General features: G+C 38.4%; 1 protein-coding gene across 2 annotated transcripts in view; it reads left to right on the forward strand.

The window, feature by feature from the left end:
- Positions 1-23,888, forward strand: part of sbf2 (SET binding factor 2) — a 58,037-nt gene that overhangs the window by 23,643 nt on the left and 10,506 nt on the right. For both annotated transcript variants that reach the window (XM_033989926.2, XM_033989933.2), the window contains exons 6-26: positions 679-784; positions 2,609-2,741; positions 3,095-3,203; positions 3,388-3,501; positions 3,692-3,769; positions 3,957-4,070; positions 4,798-4,926; positions 5,028-5,126; positions 5,224-5,428; positions 5,506-5,615; positions 6,579-6,728; positions 12,237-12,305; positions 18,524-18,691; positions 18,787-19,061; positions 20,192-20,364; positions 20,550-20,623; positions 21,871-22,066; positions 22,322-22,449; positions 22,903-23,078; positions 23,166-23,299; positions 23,373-23,574. In XM_033989926.2, coding sequence (XP_033845817.1) covers positions 679-784; positions 2,609-2,741; positions 3,095-3,203; positions 3,388-3,501; positions 3,692-3,769; positions 3,957-4,070; positions 4,798-4,926; positions 5,028-5,126; positions 5,224-5,428; positions 5,506-5,615; positions 6,579-6,728; positions 12,237-12,305; positions 18,524-18,691; positions 18,787-19,061; positions 20,192-20,364; positions 20,550-20,623; positions 21,871-22,066; positions 22,322-22,449; positions 22,903-23,078; positions 23,166-23,299; positions 23,373-23,574 — 2,942 coding nt within the window. The remainder of the gene's footprint in view (positions 1-678; positions 785-2,608; positions 2,742-3,094; positions 3,204-3,387; positions 3,502-3,691; positions 3,770-3,956; positions 4,071-4,797; positions 4,927-5,027; positions 5,127-5,223; positions 5,429-5,505; positions 5,616-6,578; positions 6,729-12,236; positions 12,306-18,523; positions 18,692-18,786; positions 19,062-20,191; positions 20,365-20,549; positions 20,624-21,870; positions 22,067-22,321; positions 22,450-22,902; positions 23,079-23,165; positions 23,300-23,372; positions 23,575-23,888) is intronic.

The following is a 23,888-nucleotide window of genomic DNA, read 5'->3' on the forward strand; positions in this document are numbered from 1 at the left end:
TACAGTATATTGGAGATCCCGGAGATGAGGAATGATATGTGAAATATGAAATATGTAACAGTTTAATGATCTAAGAATTACTTTATTTAGTTTTCTAGATGGACAGAGCTAAAATAGTGAAGTTAGGTCAGTGCCTAAAGGATGCAAAGGAGAAACATTAGTTAAACTGGCACACAGTTAAACATACAGGTATGCAGGCAATGAAAATGATAATGTATGGCTTTTCCATGATATAAAAATTGTTTTTTTTAGACACAAAACATTTTCCTGAATACGTTATTCAAGATAACAAGACAAATTAGAATAAAAAAATCTATGAAAATGTTGGGACAGTGTAAAATGTCTGTCATGATATTATACATTTTGCTGAGAATTAGTTGTTTTAGTGAAAGACTTGAGTCACTTATACCCAACCCAAAACATCCTGACCAAGCTTAGCAACATCACAGAGAAGGGTACAGTGCAGCACCCACTCCTCCTGATGAGGTGCCCCAGCAGCATTGAAGGATGGGTCAAATGCAGAGGACAAAATTCCCTATGGGGATAATAAAGTGCACCTTATTTTACCTTAAATAGCAGCAACAGTAGTCATAAATTTGGGTGTCAAGTGTGAAATTGTAACTGTCAGCGTCAACGTGACAAAATGAACTTTTCCGTGACCTTTGTGTGTTTCTTTAGAAGTTGTTCAGCCTCGGAGCGGGAGACCGGCAGCTCATCCAGACGCCTCTCAATGACACATTACCTGTTACAGGCAAAAGTGTTGCCATGCTTTTCCAGCAGCTGGGTGGGTTCATGTTGTTGACACATTGAACACGGCCATAATATTTCTTCTATGGGCATATTTTTTCTGGCTGTACTTAACATTCCTGGAGCAATTCCTCTTTGGTGTTTTTAAGTCACATTCAAATGGCCTTTGTTATGTTCTGCACAAATCACATGGCATTTAACTCTAACGATTTTGCAATGAACTAAAGATTTTCTTGGTCTCAGGCAGATTATGTGGTGTAAATGTAGTCCTATCAGTGTTCAGAATGAGCACATGATGAAGATTTGATGCGGTCCATTAATTTTCATTGCATTGTTGATGGATTATTTAAAAGTGCATACATTCTGAGTCAGCAATTGTCCCCGCATTACTGCCCTGTCATTTCAGTGCTGTTTGTAATTATGCTGAATCTGTTATATGGATTTTTGAGATTAAATTATACACGTGAAGTTAATTAGAAAAATATTCAACTATATGATGATTCCACTTATTTTCTGTAATGGAAAATCTCAAATTATTGCCCTGTGCAAATTTTCATACACATGTGAGCAAGGTCATGTGCAACCCATTTGTACTTTTCCTGAACAGTCAACAAATTGCGTACTGTATCTGGTTCAAGTCTGTCAAAACAACTCTGAAAAATCTGAATTTTGTTAATTTATTCCACACCACTGGTTGGTGTTTCAGAGGTCACATTTTATTCAAAGTTATGTTGTATAAAGATATTACAAAGTGAATATGCAGTGTCATGAGTCTGCCAAATGCCCCCCTCTTGTAACCATTGCAGCAGTGGTTAGAAGTGTTAGAAGTCCATGTATTTTATCCCCTAAATATCAGTAGGTTTACTCATGGTCCAAACTATAAGTTGTGTGAGCGAGCCTATAGGAAGATAAATTTGATCTCAGGTGATTAGCCGCACGTAGGCACTTAGGGGGAGTGTTCATTAGTTCATCCACATGTCCTTATATGGGCGGACAGGGGGCTGTAACAGGCAGGTCGACACTTTGAGCACAGGTCACTCAGTCACCACAGAGGAATGTGTGTTTCACATGTCATGCTAAACAGGAAGTTCATCCACTAGGGGCAAGATAAAACTGGCCGTCACCAACCGCACTCCCGCTGTTATTTTGTTTGTCTGTGTTGTCATTTTTCATAAAGGGCTCGGACTTGTGATAAGATAAGCGTGCACCTGTACCAAAGGTGTTACTATGAACAGTAGCCCAATCCTCTGAAGGGGGAACACTGTTTGCCTCTCAGAAATGTGTTTCCAAAAATAGTGTTTCTCCGCAGCATCTGGCACAGCTGTACTGAATTAGATCAACAAGCTCGCCTCATTCAGTCTAACACAGGCATGTTCACTTCACATTTTATTCATGCTTGAGATCGTCTTCCTGTTTATCACCAAAACATGGCAAAACATCCCGGGCCAGCGCCCCCAGTGGCGCTCATATGTCTGTGGCTGTTCCTCTTTCTTTATCTCGGCTTTGTGTGATAAATCATTCTGTCTGATACTTAATAAAAAACAATAACAGGAAATGGGAACTTAGAATTCACTCTGATTATCATACAGCTATTTGGAATAGTATGTAGCATTATATATCAAATTTCAAGACACCTGATGTATCTGTGATTAGGTCCTAGTCTTAATAATATCCTGGAATTAAACTATATATCTATATACTATACTATATATATCATAAATAAATGTACAAATGAGCAATTGCACAAATGCAATTGCTGATGATGTACTCATCCATGAACATAGACCTCAGTGTGGACCAATCTTGGAATCTCATTAATTCAACTCCTGGTTGCTTGTTTTTCCGCTTTTTTCCATTTCAGGAATCCACAATGTCTTAAGCCTGTTCTGTGCTGTTCTGACCGAGCACAAAGTTTTGTTTCACTCCACTAGTTACCAGCGTCTTGGAGAAGCATGCCGTGCCCTGGAAGCCCTCATGTTTCCTCTTAAATACAGGCAAGTGTCCCTTTCACAACACAGGTTACAGATGGCATCTCATGTGATTTTCCACTCACACCTCGGTTCCTTGAGTTTTATGTGGGTACTTGACTGATGATTAACCTAAAAGATGATTAATCATTCTTTTGGGTTTTTGTCATTGTAGGAATCCTTTCTTAACACATATGGCCTCATCTGACCTTCAGTGTTTAAAACTTGTTCACTTTCAAAATCATCTGGTCATTTATGTTTTTATTTATGAACGATTCATCACTCATTTAAATTACCTTTTTACTAAGATGAGCAGTTTTGGTTATTAGAAATTGTATAATTGTGCTAAATAAACCACAACTGTTTGTGTCTGTTCACAGCTATCCTTACATCCCCATCCTGCCCTCTCGGCTGCTCGAAGTGTTGAGCTCACCTACTCCTTTTATCATCGGTGTCCACTCCATGTTTCAAACGGAGATCCAGGATCTGGTGAGTGGAAAATTACCACAGTGTAAATGTCTTATTAAAGCAGTGATGTTGCTCCATTCTTCCAGTAAGTTGTCTATGGTATGAGATGTTTATTTAGCTGGTTTCAGTAGAATTTGCCTTCTCTGTGCTGAAAGCAGCCGTGACCAAAACACTTGACCTGTTCCTGTTTAATTGTGCTCCACAGTTGGATGTCATTATCGCTGACCTCGATGGAGGGACAATAAAGATTCCTGAGTGTATCCACTTGTCTCTGCTCCCTGAACCTCTGTTACACCAGACGCAGACGGCACTCTCCCTGGTAAACACTCACACATGTTGTTTGCACGTCACATAGAGATTTATTTATCCATGTTAAGAAATGTGGCATTATTCTGGAATAGTCTAGTTATTTTGGAAGTAGAGACTGGTGCTTTTGTGATATAAAGTCACCACAAACATTATTTTGTTATTTTTGTCATAAATAAAATATTTTATCTGTTTCTTCTGAGGTTTTGCACCCTGATTTGGAGATAGCAGACAATGCATTTCCTCCATCCCGCACTACACCTTCTAACATCAAACTGTTGGTAAGTAGTACTCTCGCTCTGCTTCACGTTATTCCAGTGAGCTGTAATTGACACATGAGGAGTGCAGAAAGTTTACATACTGACACAAAGTGGCTTGTTACCGTAAAGGCAAATAAAAGCCTTGTGCATAAATGATTAATCAGTGCAGCTCTGTGGTATACCTGTTTGATGAGTGCTTGTGTTTTAGGACAAGGAGGTACGGGCAGTCTTTCTCAGGCTGTTCGCGCAGCTCTTCCAGGGCTACAGGTCCTGCCTACAGCTCATCCGCATCCACTCTGAACCCGTTATTCACTTTCACAAGGTAAAGCAACTGTGAAATCAAATTTGCCCCCAAGCATGTATTCTAATTTTGCTCGTTTATACTGTGCAAACAAAAGGATTTGTCCAGTTAGTCAAGAATGTGCAGCTTGAGTGCTTGAGACTTGCAGATAAACTTGTCAGTGTGAATAGAGAGCAGAATGCGGCTGTAGCACATTCATGACTTTTGAGACGATCCTTTTGTTTACGCGAGGCTCAGTCCACAGTCCTGTAACCTTGGGCAAAACCCGGCTTGGAGCCATATGAAACGTATTAGGTTTACATTTTTGTTTGGTGCTGGGTTTTTGTTTGTTCGTGTCTGTGTTGTTTCCGTGGTAACCCCTTTGCAGATCATCCTCTGTGGACCCCACATGGATCAGATTATAAACAAATGCTTGTTCGCCTGCAAATGCTGAGAGGATGAAGGAAAGAAGTGTGTTTTATCTATTCTCACCACACACATAAATTATTATACATAAGATAAATGAGATTTATATCCATGTTGGCATTTATGGCTAGATTTATTTCCCTTTTGACCGGGCTGTAGAGGTGTCTGTGCTTTCAATAATAAAAGATACTGATCTCTAAGACCCCATGCAGAGGTATTTTTCAGCTTGTGATTTAAAAATGGCTCAGCGTTTGCATTCAGTTGACAGTCTATCTATAGATGTACATTGTATTGCTCCCATCTGTGTGAGATTGTAACTTAATGTTGTTCTGACATTTCACAGACTGCCTTCCTGGGCCAGCGGGGCCTCATCGAGAGCGATTTTCTGGCCAAGGTTTTGGATGGCATGGCCTTCGCTGGCTTTGTCTCAGAGAGAGGTCCGCCTTACAGAGTCTGTGATCTCTTTGATGAGGTATTGAACTTTTCAAATTTTACAACCTTATTTTTGTCACCATTATGTAAGTAAGTATTGAGTTATGTTGTACTTACAATGTAATTTACCCTTTATTTCAGCTGGTGGCCTTAGACATTGAAAACTTTAAGGAAGAAGGGATCAGTCCTGCCAAGCTGCAGAAACGAATCAGGGAATTATCTGAGCAGTTCTATAAAAATGCAAGTTGCATTCATGTATTCATTATTCATTCATTCTCATGTACAAGATTAAGTGGCATATTTGAATTATTTTTCTTTTATTTATTAATATTTGTAGGAAAACCCAAATCCACACATGGCTTTTCAGAAAGTGCCTCGGCCGTCAGAGGGCTCTCACCTGCGGGTACATCAGGTGCCCTTCCCGCTGTTGGATGATGAAAAGATAGAGATGCTTCTTCAGGAAGGTGTGGCCAAGCACAGCAGTGCACCTGTCTTTACGCGACCAGAGAAGAAATGTGTCGTGCCCGCAGGACCGCCCGTTGGTATGAAAATCCTCAAAAGTAACAATCTGCTATAGAAAATGTGTGGTAGCCTCCTTATATTTACTATGTATTTGCAGTGTCCTTCATGGGCAAGTGTGGCTCAGTGTTTAACAGCGCACGCAGGCTGGAGGTGGTGAGGAACTGCATTTCCTTCATCTTTGAGTACAAGACCCTGGAGACAGAGAAGGTAGTGCACACATTTGTTACATTGCAGCTAATCAACCTTTGGAGAGGGTCATTATTAGCTGAAGGCAGTAGATATAACGCACTTGGGTTGTTGTGCTGTATTTTGCGAGCCCGTCCTCACACATGTGTCTGTGTTTGTTTTTGTTTAATGACTCCCAGCTGGCACACCCACAGTATAGCCACTAAGACAATAACAGTTTTTTCAAATAATCATTTGATTTATGTATGCTGCTTTTGCTAGAAAGATTTAATCTTCTATAACAAATTTCATGAATTATTTCGCAAACCTCAAATTAAAGCTGAAACCAGCAGGACTCCACAAATTGGTCTTCTTACGATTCTAAACTTTACTGTTAAAGTAGTGAAAAGGAGTGCTTTGTTGGTGTCACTTTACTCAAAAAATTTAAATTAATATAATGATCCAAAAATTAAAGGGAATTAAACTATAAGAATAGTGCACCCTTAAGTTATTTCTGACTTGTTCCTTCTGCATGCTTTCAAATGTACAATGTCACCAACAAGTATTTGGTTGCATGTCTCATGTCTATATGGGATTTTAACCATTCATTTTATGCTTCCCATCTGCTTTATTTAGCACTTATATAACCCAGCCCTACATTATGGTGATAATGTAAGAATGCATATCGCATACATCCTCTCAGCCCCCCATGAGGCTATAAATCTTATACACCAAATGGTCAGGGCAAATAGCATTACCCCAAACTATGACTTTACACACTCCGACATTCCTCTATAATAACATTTTGGCAAAAACATGTTAGAATTTATTATTTAACCTTATTAATAATTTTATATGGCATTAGTAAGGAATAGTTTAGATCTTTACTTTAGACCTGTGTGTATTCTGAAAGTAAACCTACTACAACACCTATGAAATAACATATATATTGTTCTCCTAGTGTAATTATTAGTATTTTTTAATAACTTGTTTTTCCCTCTACAGACCCTACCTGCTGCATTGCGGGCCCTCAAAGGGAAAATGGCTCGACAGTGTCTGACTGAAGAGTTGAGCCTTCACGTCCAGCAGAACCGTGCAATCCTCGACCATCAACAATTTGATTATATCATTCGAATGATAAACTGCGCTCTCCAGGTGAGCCTATGCGTGTTAGTACAGAAATACAAACAAAAGCGTGCATTTTTTTGGCCTAGTTCTTGGGTTGCTTGTGAAACTGTGTTAGTATGTGTCTCTGAGCTGTCCTATAGCGTCACAGAGGCTGTACTGAACCAGAGCAAACCAGTCTTTATTGGTGGTTCCTTGAATTTTACTACGTGGCATCAGTCTGTTCCGGGGCATTTTAATACTTTTACAAAGTCCTCACAAAGTGCAGCTTTTATAGAGTGACTCTGGATTCCATTCATTCTTCTTCTCCGCCTTCAAACTGATAGACGCCAATTAATCCCACCATCTGCCCGAGAGGACAAGAGAAGCCATTTGATGTCATTTGTTCCACAGTTATGAAACAAGACAAAGACATCCACAGCGTGAATAAGGACAAAGGCAAAATGTAGCCGCATAGTTTCCAATTTTTTTTCCCAATTTAAGAACATAGATTTATGAAAAAGTGTAAAAATACTCAACAACTGTACACTTCATGACAACATATTAAATAAAAGTAGCAGTGAGACCTCCTGCAGTCTGCATTGGATTAGGTAAAAAATTACAATGAACCAGACCTGTGAATGGTTCAAGTGTTTGTTTTAATTGGTTAAACTTATATCGGAAATTATTCAGCCCTAAAATGTTCTGCTCTGAATGTCTCAGGTATAATGTCAAATACCACTAAATTCAAAATAATTTCATCTTGTACTATCGTTCACTTTTAAAATACATGCCAAATATTTGTTCATGGCTTTAAATTTGAATGTTTATGCAACCAATTTGTTGTAAATGGGCTGTAAAGGTAACATTAATAGTAAATGGCTTGACGGTAATTACTTTCATACTTTGCTCTCGCCCCTCTCTTTCAACACAGAGTCAGATAAGAACCCCCTAAAATGATATCAATGAGTGTATGTGCCAACAGTTGTGCGCGGTTGGCTTCTTGTGAGACATCTCAGTGTGACCTTTTCCTCCAAAAATGTTGACTTCAGGTTCAGAAGAGTGACAACACGATGGCTCATTAGCACTGCTGGCAAATATGACACGTTCCATTACAATAACCATGTCATTATCTAGCCTGATGCAACGTTTACAGTTAAATGGTTTGCTTGGGGCTAAGTGACAGCTCAGTGTCATGAACCAGACCAGTCAGTGCTGTAGCGTGCGGCTCGATGTCTGCAGTCTGTTGAGAAATGTACAATAGGCCAGAGGTTAACGGGGGTTGATTCTGTACCTTGTCTGCGCTTGTTAAGGTTTTTTTCCCTTTCTTCCATGTTTGTTGTATGCGAGACCTAAAAATATGTTTTTTTGTGACAGTTTTGGTATGTTTGCATTACAATGATGCATCCTTCCTGTACTGTTGAAATACTTATCAGTACGACAGCCATAAATTAGGCAAAATGATGACCCACTCATTAACTTCTAATCTAATTGCTGATTAGCGTTAGCATGTGGACGCATGCTTCTTCTCACTCCCATCTTTTGGGGGGGAGTCAACTTGCACAAGCCATGTGGGGGAATGCGTCCTGCTGTGCTGATGTATCCTGGCATCTCAACCATTTCCTGTGCGATAGGATTATGAGTCCTTTGCATTCTCCTCTCTCATGGTCCCAGGCCTCATGGTGCTGCAAAGACGTGCTCTGAGCGGCCATTTACCCTAAGAGGGGCTTATAGGGGGGTATAGGATTCATGGAAAGCTACTGCAGATGGAGAGTTTTGCATGCTAGTCGTAGTATCATGTTGTAGCACTTATATAAAATGCACAACGTGTTCATCAAGTTTAAACTTTAAGCTAAATCAGTGTCACTACTAGAAAACAGCTAGAATGTAAGATGCTAGTTTAGTATTTATATGTAATCTATTTTATTATAAGTATTTCATAGGACCATGGCATTATTTCTATACATCTTTTTTGTGGTATAGAAATGTGTCCAACTTTACAAGCTGTACTTGGCTTGCCTGGCACAATATCTCTGTATTTTTATACAAAGGAATATCAGTGGCCTTGTTCATATGTAAACTAAACTCTGATTATAATCTGATTTTTGGACCTTTGATTACATCAGTTTTTGCAGTTTAGATGTAATTTAGGTAAACTTAAAGGAACCATGATCAGAAAGGAATTGGATGATTTGGATTTTGACATTTCATTTACTTTAAATAATCTTATAATTCCAAAAATGTATATTGATCAGAATTTGAGTGCAGGTCACTACTTCCTCCACCTTCCTCACCTTGAGCCAGATTCAGATGATACCGTACAATCAGATTAGTTTATTTCAGTGACAAATGTGAAATGAAGGAACTCATTGGTTAACCATAATTTTGAACTAAATCAAACATATCTCACCTTGGATTAACAGAGTTTAGTGCTTTACTCAATGATTCTGCATAAATCTGCAATGTTGTTCAGTCCTCTTTGTTTTTTTGTTTTGTTTTTTTTCTGTTGTTTTTTCCTCGTAAGAACTCTGGGAGACACAACCAGAGAGCAGACTCGCATTTTGGAAAGTATGGGAGAAGTTTGTATTCTGGATCCCAGGGAAACACTTAGATGTTTCCATGTTGCACAGTCAGTAAGACCTACGACGCGTCTAATTAATGAACCATCATTGTTAACAAAATTGAATTCACCCCCTTCCTTACTCTATTCATTTTCCCGTCTTCATTATTTTAAACAACTCTTCACAATACATAATGGATTATTTCATTACTTTTGTGTAAAATTAAACCCATAAATTTGCATCTTGCTGAGAGAACATTGCCTTTTCCTTCTCCATTGGTACTGAATGATGGATGAACTTGTATTACACGGACACTGGGAATTTGGTCAGGAAGTCATTCCCATGTCCTCATAATCTGTTTCCCTACATAACAACCAGTTTGTGCAGGTAAACATCTGCATTAATTACATTTTACGATGATGCAATGTGCGTTATTTGTCCAGAGCAAAGACATTGAATCCCACTTCTGCACTGATTTATTAAAGGTTTGCTATGTAACTTTTTGGTGGAGGGTTTGACACCTGCTAGTCTCTTTGGAAATGCTATGTTATTGTCTGAATGTCCCACCCTATGGCATTACACATATCCATCTTGCATTTATACAGTTATAGATGAAAAACATGCATTTGACTCCACTGATCTGACCTGTAACTTGGTCTGGTTGTGTCCCCTGATTGTTTCCATGTAGGTAGTTCAATTTAATGTCATACTGTGAAACATTCCAGGCATAAAATCTCAATGAAGACAAAACCATGACGGTTCCTTTACCAGAAAAGTTGCAGTGTTCCTTTCGATAAGCTTCAAATATTAACATACTTCTACAATTCTGTAATGACAAATGTCCAGTAAATAAAGTAAAAAATGCAATTTCCAGGAAAGCTGAATGTTGACATTTTAGGAACCAGCACATCGTTTTAGTTATTTTAGACTAGTTTCAGTTTTTTGCTACGTGTTAAAAGTCAGAGACCTGCATTAGTCACTATATTCATCATGGTTCCTGGAGGTCCGCAAACAGACAGTATAACAGCCCGAAAGACGTAAATAATGGGAGGAAAAGCAGGCAGCAGGACGTCCTCAGCAGCGTTCACATGACCATGGTAGATGTCTGTTTGTTTGAGCTTTACTTTGATGGCTGCTTTCCAGACAAAACACCAAACTATTTTAGTTCATTTAGTACTATTTTATACTGCAGTGTGTGACTCAATCTCTGTGGGGTACAATTGGTGGTACTCAAGTATTCTTCAGCATTAGGACACAGGAATATCTTAAATTCTGCTACGTGGTTCATGGTCAGAATAATCCTGGTTAATATAAATGTGCACAGCTAAAATATTAATGTTAATGTGTTCTAAATTCCCGTGCCATTTGACTAGAGATGTTTTTATTTTCTGTGAAAGGAGAAGGAAAGGATCACAACAAAATAAAAGGAAATTGGTCATATTCACAGTACCGTTTCCTGGCAAAAGCACAGTGGGCAGATTCACATCGCCTGTCTGCCACCTGTGGGCCTCTAAAAGTGGAATTGCTTACTACATTTTAAATATATAAGTGTGCTTAATGCTTTTACTACATTATGGTGACAAACATTGGTGGACTATACATTTTAAATGATAAATAAATAGGGTATTGTTAATTTAAACTATACATTTTCAGTGTCTTTGCATGTCCAGAAAAAAAAAAATCTAGAAATGGCCCTGCATATTTGTTTAATTTTCAAAATGATGATATGCAACTTTTTATTTATTTCAACGTAATCATAAAATCCTGAAATACTTGTAATGGCTCCACTTCTGTTTATGGCCTTTATCTTTGTGACCCTGTGACTTACCACATTTTTAAGGATGCTTGTAAACAATGAACTGGTGTTGCTCCAAGTTGGAAATTTTTACCCCAGTGCAAATGAGTGCTAGGAAAAACACTGCACATACCACGTGGCTCGGTCCATGGGGGTCCAGGCGGGAGGAGGCAGGCTTTTATCTGAAGCTGTAGCCAAACTTGTGTTTTGCATTTTCCTTCTGTACTTTGTTTTTCTTTACTAGTTTGATACATTTGAAATACATTTCTTTGGCAGTAAATAGTTCAGACCTCTCATTATAGCTCATTACCACAAGCAAAGCGTTCATCACTACATCGTCTTTTCTTCTAATGACAGTGACAAACGAAACTAAAACAAACAAGTAAGAACTGATTGTGTACTCTGAGTTTCAGTCAGGTCACATGCGATCTTTAGGTTTTTCCTGGTTTAAAACAGAATTTCCTCTGGCAGCTCTCATTTACAAAGTTCAGCAGATCCTACCCAAGTCTTCCACCCATAAGTACCAATTTCCTGTGGATAAGGCCAAATTGTGCAGTTCTATTCTCGCCATTCTCTGAAATCTCTTTTGTGAGGTTTTGTTAGAGCCCCTAAAACTTTTCTCTAAATCTTTTAATGCACCACTTTTTCTCTAGAAAGCACTAAATATGACATCTTTGACCTGAAACGGTCCCAGAGCAAAAGTAGTTTGTAGTTACTTGAAGATATCAAAACAAATGACTTTCAAATACAACTTCTTTTATAAGAAAAAAATATTGACATTTCTTTCTATTGAATCACTGTGTCTGCTGTGATAAATAATAAACCCTTTGTCTAGACAGAAGGTCGGATAGTGTGGTCATAGTGAATTAGACTTGCTCATTTAATTCAATAAAACCAAACAGAAGATTACTAAGAAATTGGTGACAGAGGTGCTTCAACAATTGTGTCAAGGCAAAGATTATATAACCGATTGGAAGCACATGTTACCACCACCAAGCAAACAGAGTGGTTTGGCAGACCTTTATAACCATTATTTTGACATTTACCAGGGCTGTGTGACTTTATATAACAAATAATATACTAGAAATGCATTAAAATGGTTGCCCTAAATGTATATTGTTCCAGATTTGTTCTCTGTTTAAAATGTGATTGTTTTCTTATAAACAGACAAAATTTTTTTTTTTTTTTTTATTTTGTCCACAGGACTGCTCCACGTCAGAAGAGTATACAGTGGCTGCTGCCCTGCTACCCCTGTCAACTGCATTTTATAGGGTAAGTCTTGGGACAGTCTGTTCTTTTGCTAACCACATCAGTGTCCTCTCAACTAGCTTAGTGATATTATGTTGAAATCACATTCAGTAATATGACATCACTTCCCATTGTTGGACATTTTGTGGCTTGAAAAGTTAAACTAGACAGAGTTCATTTGTTATAATTATGACTGCGGTGAAGACGAGAGGGGAACAGAGTCATGGAGCGTCTCAACAGGTGCCATTATACATTTGTTTGGGTAATCAGCCATGTCTTTGCACAGTCAACAGGAAAATGTACTTGTTATGTCAAATAAACAAGGCTCTAAATACAACTCAGATGTCATGTTTTAAAGAACAGTATGTACGAGGACAGTATGTACATTGAGTGCAGATACCAGTAAGTTGTTTTTTTTTTACAAATGCTGATTATATCCAAATGTGGCATATTCACCTTTCATTCTCTACTACCTTCTATCACTACCATAATATAAATCTTATGTAACTACTGCTCAGACAGTGGTAGTGTAACCATTACCCTGCAACTAGAGAGTCACAGCTATTGCAGACATTCATGCAGTTTTGACAAATGATCAACAGGCCTTGAATTTGAGCAGACTGTGAGTATGTATGTATGCAAGTCTGCTCAAGTTTCACCTTTCTTCTTCTAGGCAGCACAGCCTTGGAGAGGTGTGCACCTCTGTGTTACTCTGGTTGGTTAAATAAAGTGTGACTTTTTTCTATTTATTGGCAGAATGATCACAATATGAATATTGCACTTGCATCAAAGGAGTTAGAGTTTTTGTACTAGTTTGCCACATCTGGCGTTCAGTGGAACGGCAACTGCAGTGTTGTACACGTTCATTGTGTGCAGACTTATATGAGCACGAATCAAACAACTCTCAAAGACGCATCTTCAACCTTCCTCTCCAAAGCTTGTGAACGAGTCACATATTGCTTCATATTCGGCAGTAACGCTGCAAATACACAGCAAGTGTAAGCCTAATTCACAAGTTTGCTATTAGCAAACTGGAAATAATCTAAATGCATAATGTGCAGTGCCCAAAAAAAACCCAAAACATGATATGCACAAACTGAATGACTGGCTACCATCTAGATTAGCGTGATAAATATAAGCAAGACACATTATTCCTTATTTCAGAACTATATCTTACCTTCTCATCAGAAGAAAAGCCAACCCTGGGTCCCTTCTTATTCCCAGCTTAGACCTGAACTCTCTCCATTTCTCAAATGCTGCACTCTTGTCTGACTCTGGCACCGGTCAGACTCTAATTTTGCCCTTTTGATCACACTAGATAAAGCCTTTCTTTTCTTGATTCTTAGTGGAGTCTGATGGTGTTTGGGAAGCGCTGGAGGCTGGTCTCTTACTTGATGATGCAGAATTCATCTTCCAACTCTGTTATGATCGTTAAAAGCTCGGTTTACTTATTGCGGCGTATCAGGAAGCCAGATCCAATGAAACAAGGACATGCATTGCATCACTTCTGCTGAGACAATGCGGGTTTTTCAAACCTGAATTGGTCTCACATAATTGACTGTGTGAGCTTATAGAGGCAGCCACAGGGGAAACAGAAAAACTCATTCTGCTCATCAAGCATTTGATGTATAAAAGTATAATATATGTATAAATAGTCATTTTGAGCGTTTTAACTTGCGCAGTGCCCCTTTAATGTTAATAGTGATTCTTCTAAGAATAATAGGACGTTGTGAGCAGTGTATGTATATTTATTTATTTATTTTTGAATCGGTCAGTCTCAACAACTGTTGAATGGGTTATTCAGGATTGGACTCTGTGGACATTTAATACTGTTTTCATAGCAACCAAAAGTACTTGATCCCATATGGGTCAGAGAACATGGGAACGTCTGTGCACTGCATTTGTCTGCTCCCATCCCAATTCCCCATCTTTTGAAGTGACACCATTAGTTTTATAACTTGTCATGAGAGGAATCTTAACGGCTATGACCCCAAGTACAGGCTAGTATATATGAAGTCATTGCTCTCTCCTCTCTATGGCTTTAAAACATGAAAATATAGTGTGAGTCCAACATTTAAATTGATAGAAACTGGAACTGATTGGGATTGTAAAACATTTTCCAAAGCTCAATTACCCCCTGTACAGTGGCCCTGTGATGTGCACTGTCTAGTCTGGACAGTGGCTCTGCTATTTTATCTAAAAGGAATGACTGTATCAGGAGATTAACAGGTGTTGCTGACGTCTGGGTCATTGTTGTTCTGCCCTGTGCAATCTTGCATGATATTTCGTTTTCATTTTAATGTGTCCCCCAGGTTAAGTGTCTCTGTAGTAACCCAAACATAATTGAGACAGACTTACACAACACAAAACTCAGTTGTTTGCATTCTTTGAGCCAGAGTTTATATTTTGGTTTGGACTTGGGGGTTAGCCCTGTCAAATTGGCATGCTTTATTGCGGATATGACGTATTGGATGACCCATAGAGATGTCCAGCTCTTGACTTGTATCTAGCCATGTTTACTCAATTTCGGAACATTTATGTTTCTTGCACATTGTGTTTTTCTCTGTAGTGATTGCCTATGGATCGTGTGAGGGAGTATGTTTATTGGATCTAGCTAACATTTTCCCTATACTTTGTTTTGCTTGACTTAAAAGGTAAATAAAATGGTTGAATTAAAGGGTTTTCAGGTTTCAAAGCGCTGGTACTTTTCCACACATTACGCTGGCTCACTGACGAAAGTGATGAGATAGATTACATACAGGTCAGGCTTGCATTCCCACAGAGGAGCAAAAATAATGACTGTTTTGGTATCCACAACTTAGGAATGCTATGAATGCTTCTAAACAATTGTAAATAATGTTGCTGCCTCCAGGCTTGTGACATATCAAGCATTAGTCTGTGCACTGGCTGATTGAAGAGTAACTAAATGAGATTGGAGTATTTGGTGGTGACTTTATCCGTCTTACAGCTTTGACGGATAGAGTGAGATGTCTTTGAAATGCAAAGATACTTAACTGTAACTTAAGAACACAATCCAAAAGTTCAAAACTATATTTAAAATAAGTTTCCAGACCAATCCATAATATTTTCTGGCACTTTTAGATTTTTTTTTTTAAATATTTTGTCCCTTTCTTCCCTGAGATTTAATTTACAGCAATATTTTTAACCGATCTAGTCTTATAATGTACCCTCCCACTTCTAACTGATCAAATATACTGTTTAAAATGTTAGTATATTTTACACCATTACATTCCAGCAATAGTTTTGTTCCCCTGCTGTCTCCTCCTCTCCTCTCCATCTGTACATCTGAACACATTTTTGTCTGCTCTCCGAATTATCACACATATAAGGAAGAGATGACCTGGGTCAGTGTGACCTGCACATATCTGAAGTGTCAACAAAAACATCCAGACGGAGTATAGACAGGAGATGGATAGCCTCTGCTCCTACACACGCGCAACATCTGCATCAAAACATGCAACCCAGTCACGTGATGGAAAGTTAGCTCACCTCTCCCTGTCAGAATGGATTAATTTTATTTATTGGGAAATTGATTAATTTAATTTTTGCCTTCACTGAATGATGCAAAGGATAGACCTTCTTATTTGGGCTGTACAATTTTGGACTTTTTTCTGACAACCGTTGCAATTGTGTTTAGATTTGCAATTTATGTTTTAATAATAGGATTCTGTTCCAAGTTTACAGTTTAAACGTGTCCAAAAAGACTGAAAAATTAAATCACAAACTAATACAGGACTCGTGCTGGGTGTTGCAGATCTGAACTACAGGGTTAGCAGATTTTTTAATGTAGAATAATGCAGGATATTTTATTGTTTGAGGAGGAAAGTATAGTACTTAAAATATTGCAGTTCCTACCTCTTGTCTTTGAGTTTACTTCTCTGGGTCGCTAGAGTTGGCCCCATCCTATACTATACCAAACTATCCACTGTAGGGCTTTGCCAAAAACTGAAAAGATCAATACATTGCAACCTAAACTTTGGTTGATCTCGTTGATAAGGCAAGCGTATTTTAATCGACTGGTGTACAGCCAGTCGTGTGGCAGTAAGAGCGCATGGGACTGAGGAGGAATCACTCTCTTTTTTGGTGAAAGCTCCGAGTCACAGCACGTTTCTTTATGTGTCCTTGTGTCTCCTTGTAATTCACAAATTTTGACTTAAATCTGCACAGTTTGACTAAAAATCCAGTGTCTCCTTCCCTCTGTTTCTGTGTGACGTCTGCCCCTGCTCCCCCTCTCTGATCCAGCAATTGTTCCTCACCTTCTCTTCTCTCTTTCACTTGAAGAATGCACAGACATTGCATGTGTTACTGCTAGTGGTAATGCGTGCATGCTTTTGTACTTAATATATAGTACAAATTTCAAATGTGGATTTCTCTGTAATTTTTGGTCCTATCAACAAGAAATAAAACTGTAGTGTTTCTAACACCCTGCTCTCTATACCTGAAGTCCACCTGTATATTTTCATTAGTTTTTGCTTTTAATAAGAAGATGATCAAATCTAAAATTGCGATTGATCAATATGGGAGAAAATAAATATATTTTTTTCCCTCATATGGCCCAGGCCTAATCCACTGATCTGCATTAATTTAGCATAGACTTTTAGACTTTTATTTCTTCTATAGTTATTCATGGCACACATTTGGCTGTGGGTGGATGTGAAGGAATGATTTTAATTACATTTTGAGTTACATCCTATGATATGTAAATACATACATGCATACCGGTACTTGTTTGTGTATGCTTTTACCATTTAAAAGCATATACAAACATGTCAAAATCAAATCAAAGTTTATTCATAAAGCCCTGATTTGAAAATAAGGAAGTAATCTCAATAAGAATAGCTGATAAGAAATTTGTTTTATGGTTTTTCTAAGAAGCTCCTCCAATTTGGCTGCACAGCTTTGCATTAGTTGCTGTGGAGTCATTTTTGTGGTATTTATGACTAAAGATAATACAAGATAAAATTATTAAGAAGACATTTTTCAGCCAGGTATTCACCATTATAAATGCAAATGACAATTTTATTTTTGATCTTCTGTTTTTGCAGCCTTTTTAATATAAAATATCACGTTATTATGCAAGTTAGCCTCAGACATACATGGTGTAGTGTGACATATTTGATAATAATAATACATTAGTCTTATGCAGCATCTTATGTAGCACTTTTCAAAGTCACTTTACAGTTTTGTCCATTATTCATTCACTCCATACTCAGTGGTGGTAAGGTAATACTGTAGCCACAGCTGCCCTGGGATAGACTGACTGAAGTGAGACAGCTGTGTCATCGACCCCTCTGACCACCACCAATATGAACAAACCACATTCATACCAGGCAGTGTTGGTGAAGTGTCTTGCCTAAGGACACTAGAACAGTTTTTGCCAGTGGTGCCCCTTTGTGACCTCTGGTATTCCCAGTGGTCTCCTTTACTAACACCTGTACTGACCAAGCCCAGCCCTGCTTAACTTCTGAGATATGATCAGGCTTTGACATGAAGGTTTGGTCACATGATAATCACTATCAAATAAAGTAATATATTAATGAACAGTTTTTATAACAGGCTTGATATTCAATTTTCTTCAGTCAACATCAATCACCAAGTAAAAGTGACAAACTTTGGTATCCGGTGTAAGACAGACTATAAAGTAAACATTAAATTAAATTGAAACTACTTCCACATTTTACTCGTGGCTTCTGGACTTAGCTGAGGGGCGGACTTCTGTTTGTTCCAGTCATTTATTGCTACACTCGACTTCTTACACTTAAAGAACGATGGCGTAATTTTCCATGCATAGCTCTGTGTGATTTTGTGTATACAGTATGGATTAACATTAATGCTTTTGGCTTAGAGAACTGCGTGTTCCCTTTAGGAGTTTTTTTTTTTTTTCAGGCAGCAGGTGCTTAACTCTTTAACACAAAGAAATCAAAACAACGGCCTCTGCTTTATAAGACGAGGGGTGGTCTGTCACCCCATTAAGTGAATACACAAAGAGAGAATGATGAATACCTCTGGAAGTTACACATCCCACTTGTTTTTGTTTCCTTTTCTGGTATTTAGGCCATTTTGTTTCAACTCACAAATCATGTGGCTTAACCCCGGAATCATCTAAAAAATAATAAATAATACCCTTTAATGTGCTATTATCATTTGGGTGGTCTATTTGAAAAGTATGACAGATATTGGTGTGTTACATAATGGTGAATGCTGTGTCTTGTGTTTTGCAGAAACTGGCCCCTGGGGTGAACCAGTTTGCCTACACTTGCATACAAGACCATCCTATTTGGACTAACCAGCAGTTCTGGGAAGCCACTTTTTACAGTGAAGTTCAGAGCCAAATCCGAGCTTTGTATCTAAATACATTGGAGAAGGGTAGCGTCATTGCAAAGCTTAAGGTAAGAAGGAAATAAACAATATAATCATCATAATCTTACTGAGTGCATTTGCAGATATTTCCATTCACCGTCTCTTGGCTCACCTGTCTCTGCAGGAGGCTGTACCTACTTCTACTGTGGTAAAAGACGAAGAGGATCAGACTGCCATGGATTTGGCAGCGGAGCAGCTCAGGTGTTGGCCCAACCTGAGTAAAGAGAAGCAGCATGAACTGGTGAAAAATGAAGAGAGCACTGTGTTCAGCCAGGCCATCCACTACGCCAGCCTCATGGTCTACCTGCTGGTCCCTCTGGACACCAGCAAGAACAAACTACTGCGCAACCCCCCAGCAGCAGACTGGGAGAGTGGGAGCAACAGCATCGTCACAAACAGGTTCCTGTGGACAAAATATTGAATATTCCCATCAGAGAAGACAATGTGCCATTATCTGCAATACAAATAATCTCAATTCACTATAAACATAATTGTTTGACAACTGCTAAAATAATGATTAGTTTCAACTCTATTGCCGTTGTCGGTGAACAAAATTTAAAAACTTGCAATGTTCTTGGATCATTTATAACTCAAGCAGCTCAGTGTTGTACAGATTTAAAGACAAAAAAGTATTAGAATAAGCAAAAAGTATGTAAAACCCATCGCAAAAATTACATAAAAAGTTAACTTAAAACATGCCATACAGAACAGAAAAACAGCACTGGTACCAGATTTAATAAGGTTATAGTTTTATGTACCATAGCTAGCAGTTTACTATTGGCACACATGGATGGAAATATGTAGTGAAAAATAAAGTTAAGATAGATCAATTGTCTCACCTGGTTAAAGCCTTGTGCTAAAGTTTTATCATTTGGGATAATTTATTCCTCTAAAAAAATTAGGTGATAAGTTATGTGGGAGGACATGAAGCAAGCTGTGTGCATGATCTTTTCTTCTCAGCCAAATGAAATATTCTCCCTGCCCAGTAAAAGTCCATGTGGTGTGCTTAAAACCAGCCATAAAAGAGAAGGGTGTTCAAGAAGACAGCATGTGTCCTTAACCAAACTGTTGAAAGAAAGGATGCTCTGGATTATGTCAGAAAAATGCTTTGCGTTGCATTCAGATCTTTGAAATATCACAGATTCTGAGAGAATGCAATTGAGAAACATCAGAAATGTTGTGGCCAAATGCATGTTCTTTTTTGTTCTATTTTTGCCTCGGACTTGTTTGTCTAAAAACACATTTGGATCGCATCACTTTCTATTTGTGGAATCCAGCAGGAGCCTTGCATCACTATCACTGCCTTATATAAAACATTATTATTGGCTAACTAACTCAGTGATTGATACAGCTCTTGGTGCCTTTGTCTATTGGGCTGCAAATCACTGCGTTTTACTGCTCTTTACTCTCAGACCCTCCTAAAGTTCTTTAAAGTCAACACACAATTCCCAAAGCGCTGATCTGTCTTCTCTTAACTCTGGTTCAGCCTTTTCATATTTGTCATTCTTCATTTATGCCTCTATTTACAGCATCGCTGGCAGCGTGGCAGAGAGTTTTGACACTGAAAGTGGTTTTGAAGACTCTGAGAACAGCGACGTGGCTAACTCTGTGGTCAGGTTCATCGCTCGTTTCATCGATAAGGTGTGCACTGAGAGTGGGGTGACGCAAGACCACATAAAGAGCTTGCACAGTATGATCCCAGGTAAAACCATGAGCCTGACTGTAGAATTTGTTTACACAAAATCAGCAAAGTACAGTGAACAGTAATACTAATATATATTACTAGTGCCGTGATATATACACTGTCTTCAAACGGAGAGCCGATGAACACTGTTGTACTTGGACTGTGCGTACATGTGGTAATTGACCTCTACTTCTGACCCATAGGCATTGTAGCTATGCAGATGGAGGCTCTCGAAGCAGTTCATAGAGAGAGCAGAAGACTACCCCCCATACAGAAGGTAAGTGTTCTTTACACCCTATATGAACTTAGATATTTGCCGGAAAAAGTGCAAATGTAAGCATTTGCAAGAAAATAAACAAGTGAGATTTATACAAATCTGGCATATTTGATGTAGTCTGTCAAAATAGCTGTAATTTCTATGAGTGCTGTCAAGAGTAAATCATATTTGATATAGGGCACTTGGTAACATTTTGTACACCCCCCTCTCCTTATAAACTGATCCTGTTACGTCAAACATTTTTCATGTATGAATGATTGGCTACTGACATTTGTCTCCTTGAGTTCTTGCAGGACTTTCCATCATTATTGCACTTGTATTTTGCCAGTTGGCTTTTGGAATACCATGTTACTTTTCTGCCAGTTTTAGGTCGTTCCCTTCGCGCACACTCATGCATACAGGCAAACAACATGCCAGCATTGTCATGGGAGCGACTTGGAGGGCTCGGTGAGCAGTCTGGGCTGATGTCTGGTTCATTTTGTTGCTAATGTCTCATATTAATGTGTTGGACAGCACTTTACCTGGACTGCTCACTGCAAATAGCATGCCAAATACTAAAAGTCTGTGAATGCCACTATATGTGGTTGAAATAACTGTAGCAGGTTCTACGTTATGGAAGTAGCATGGTTAAACGAGGTTAAGGAGATGTCCTCAGCTTGCTTTGATTTTATCAATGCTGTCAGTAATCCTTTTTTTTTTTTTTTCAATTGTAAAACTGAACACAAAGTATTGCAGCTTTTCTCATCACCTTACTGACCTTTTATTAGCAATGCACAGTAGATTTTGCACCTGATATTTGTATCTTGAAAAAACGTTATCTCTGCCATCATTGTACCATGGTCCTCAGGCCCAAAAGCCAATACAATACAATGTAATGACTAACGACCTGTTAATGATGGAAACTTTAAATGTTTGGGAAATTGTGATTTCATGGAAATGCAGTTGTTTTTTCGTTTCTTTTTAAGAGTATTTTTTTCAACCTAGTTTTTATTGGTTGGACAGCAGTGGTTGTTTTTTAAAGTGCTTTAAAAATAAACTTTAACTATAACCTTTAGCTCTTCTTTCCAGTTCAAAATGCTAACACGTTTTGGTTTAAGCATGTAATATGCTTTTTTAACACTATGACTGCTTTCTCACGTATAAAGTCTTCATGCTTTCCTAGAATCAGTGACTTCAGTTTAAGGTACAGTTTGTCCATATGCAGCTGTCCTCCTGTATGAGCCATTATCTCTGTTCCTTCCCGTCAGCCTAAGATTCTGCGTCCTGCTTTGCTTCCTGGGGAGGAGATGGTGTCCGAGGGGCTGCGGGTGCTCCTGGATCCAGACGGTAGGGAGGAGGCCACGGGAGGCCTGCTGGGGGGTCCTCACATTCTGCCAGCAGAGGGTGCTCTCTTCCTCACCACGTATCGCATCATCTTCAAAGGCATTCCTCATGACCCACTTGGCAAGTAGCAAATTAATTAACCAACTTTTGTTTTTGTACTGGTCTTTAATAGGTTTAGATGCACAGATATGTTTTTAAGAATTCATTAGTTTGTTTTTTTTAAGAGGATCCTTATTCTGTGAAAACATCGAGGCTCATTACATTTTTTTTGTTTATTTTTATTATAAAGATGGTAGTTTCTGTTACTTTTCCTCAAAGTGTGACACTATTTCACTTTTAATTTCTAAAAGAGTGTGTCATTCAAACTGTTTCTAGTTGGAGAGCAGGCAGTGATCAGAGCTTTCCCAGTGTCCACAATGACCAAAGAAAAGAAGATAAGCATTCAAAATCAACTGCAACAAAATATGCAAGAGGGTCTACAGCTCCGCTCTGCATCCTTCCAGGTAAAGTGCCACTTTAACATCAACAGAGAGTGATGTTTGTCAGAAATACACTTTGCTTCCTTGTCTGTCAGACTAGACCTGCACTGACCCAAAACAACCTGGCTCTGAGGCTGTACTGTGGCCTTTATCACATGTTATTTCCCATGTCTGTTTCTACTATTTCATCACTTTAAGAAAGCTTCCTCTAACGATTTGGCATTAGAGGAAGATTATACTGAATTGTATTTTTAATGTAATTGCATCAATATTGTTCAACTGCACCTATATTATCTAAAAACATTCCTGTATTTGTAATTTATTTTCAATGTTCCAAGGTTGAATTGTCATTTTATTTTTGTGTTGCATTATTGTTTGGGTATTTGGGTACCATATGACAAGTTGGCAGACTTCCTTATGTTATTACCTCTTGCAATATTTTTTATAATATTTAATCTTTTACTAATTTTTTTGCAGTTGATAAAAGTTGCGTTTGATGAAGAGGTGACCTCGGAGATGGTGGAGCTCTTCAGGAAGCACCTTCAGAGGATCCGATACCCTCAGTCCATTTTTACCTCATTTGCTTTTGCTGCTGGACAGACAGTGCCACAGATAATCCTTCCCAAACAAAAAGAGAGGAACACTGGCTTTCGGTATGGACTTCAGCAATTATTAAGTTAAAAAAAAGGCACATTCTAGCACAGAATAATTTACATGTTTTCTTAATTTTATTTTTACAGAACGCTATCCAAGACTATTGTTAAAGGTGCCAAAAGAGCTGGGAAGATTACTATGGGCCGAGGCAGCCAGTCAACTCTGAAGAAAAATGATCGAAGTAGCAGAATGACCTGGAATGAAGATGATGACATTTCAAGTACATTAAATATTCACACAAACATAAACCTTTAAAATATCACACATGTATTTAACTTTTTGTTATGTTTCAGTATCTGACGATGGAGAACCACCTCCTAGTAGCACTTTGCGATCATCAGAAAAGTCGACGATGGAGCAGCTGGTGGAGCAGTCCTGTTTCCGTGACTACCAGCGACTCGGGTTAGGCACCATCACTGCCAGCTCGTCCCGCTCCAAATCAGGAGAGCAGTTCAGGATAACAGCTGCAAACAGACTCTACTCTTTATGTCGAAGGTGAGGCTTACAGTGGCAATCAGTCAAGAGGCGTAAAGATAAGGGTGATTTAATGCATTAGTTTTATGAAGCACTTTTTGAAATATTGTACTCTGTTGCTCCAAGATTAAAAGAATTAAAAGAATGACAATGTACACCTTTTTCACCTTTTCATCCAATTACTCTTGTATTATTCCTATCATAGTTTGTTGAAGCTAATGGGCTGCTTGATTTTAGAAAAAAAAAAGATTTTGTATATTGCAACTGCAATTAGATTTGCCATTTATGTTTTAAAAAAGTAGGACTCTGGTCAGAGTTCAGGAGCTCCAAAATCA

The sequence above is a fragment of the Periophthalmus magnuspinnatus genome, chromosome 3 (assembly GCF_009829125.3).
Source record: "Periophthalmus magnuspinnatus isolate fPerMag1 chromosome 3, fPerMag1.2.pri, whole genome shotgun sequence".
Taxonomy (NCBI): Eukaryota; Metazoa; Chordata; class Actinopteri; order Gobiiformes; family Gobiidae; genus Periophthalmus; species Periophthalmus magnuspinnatus.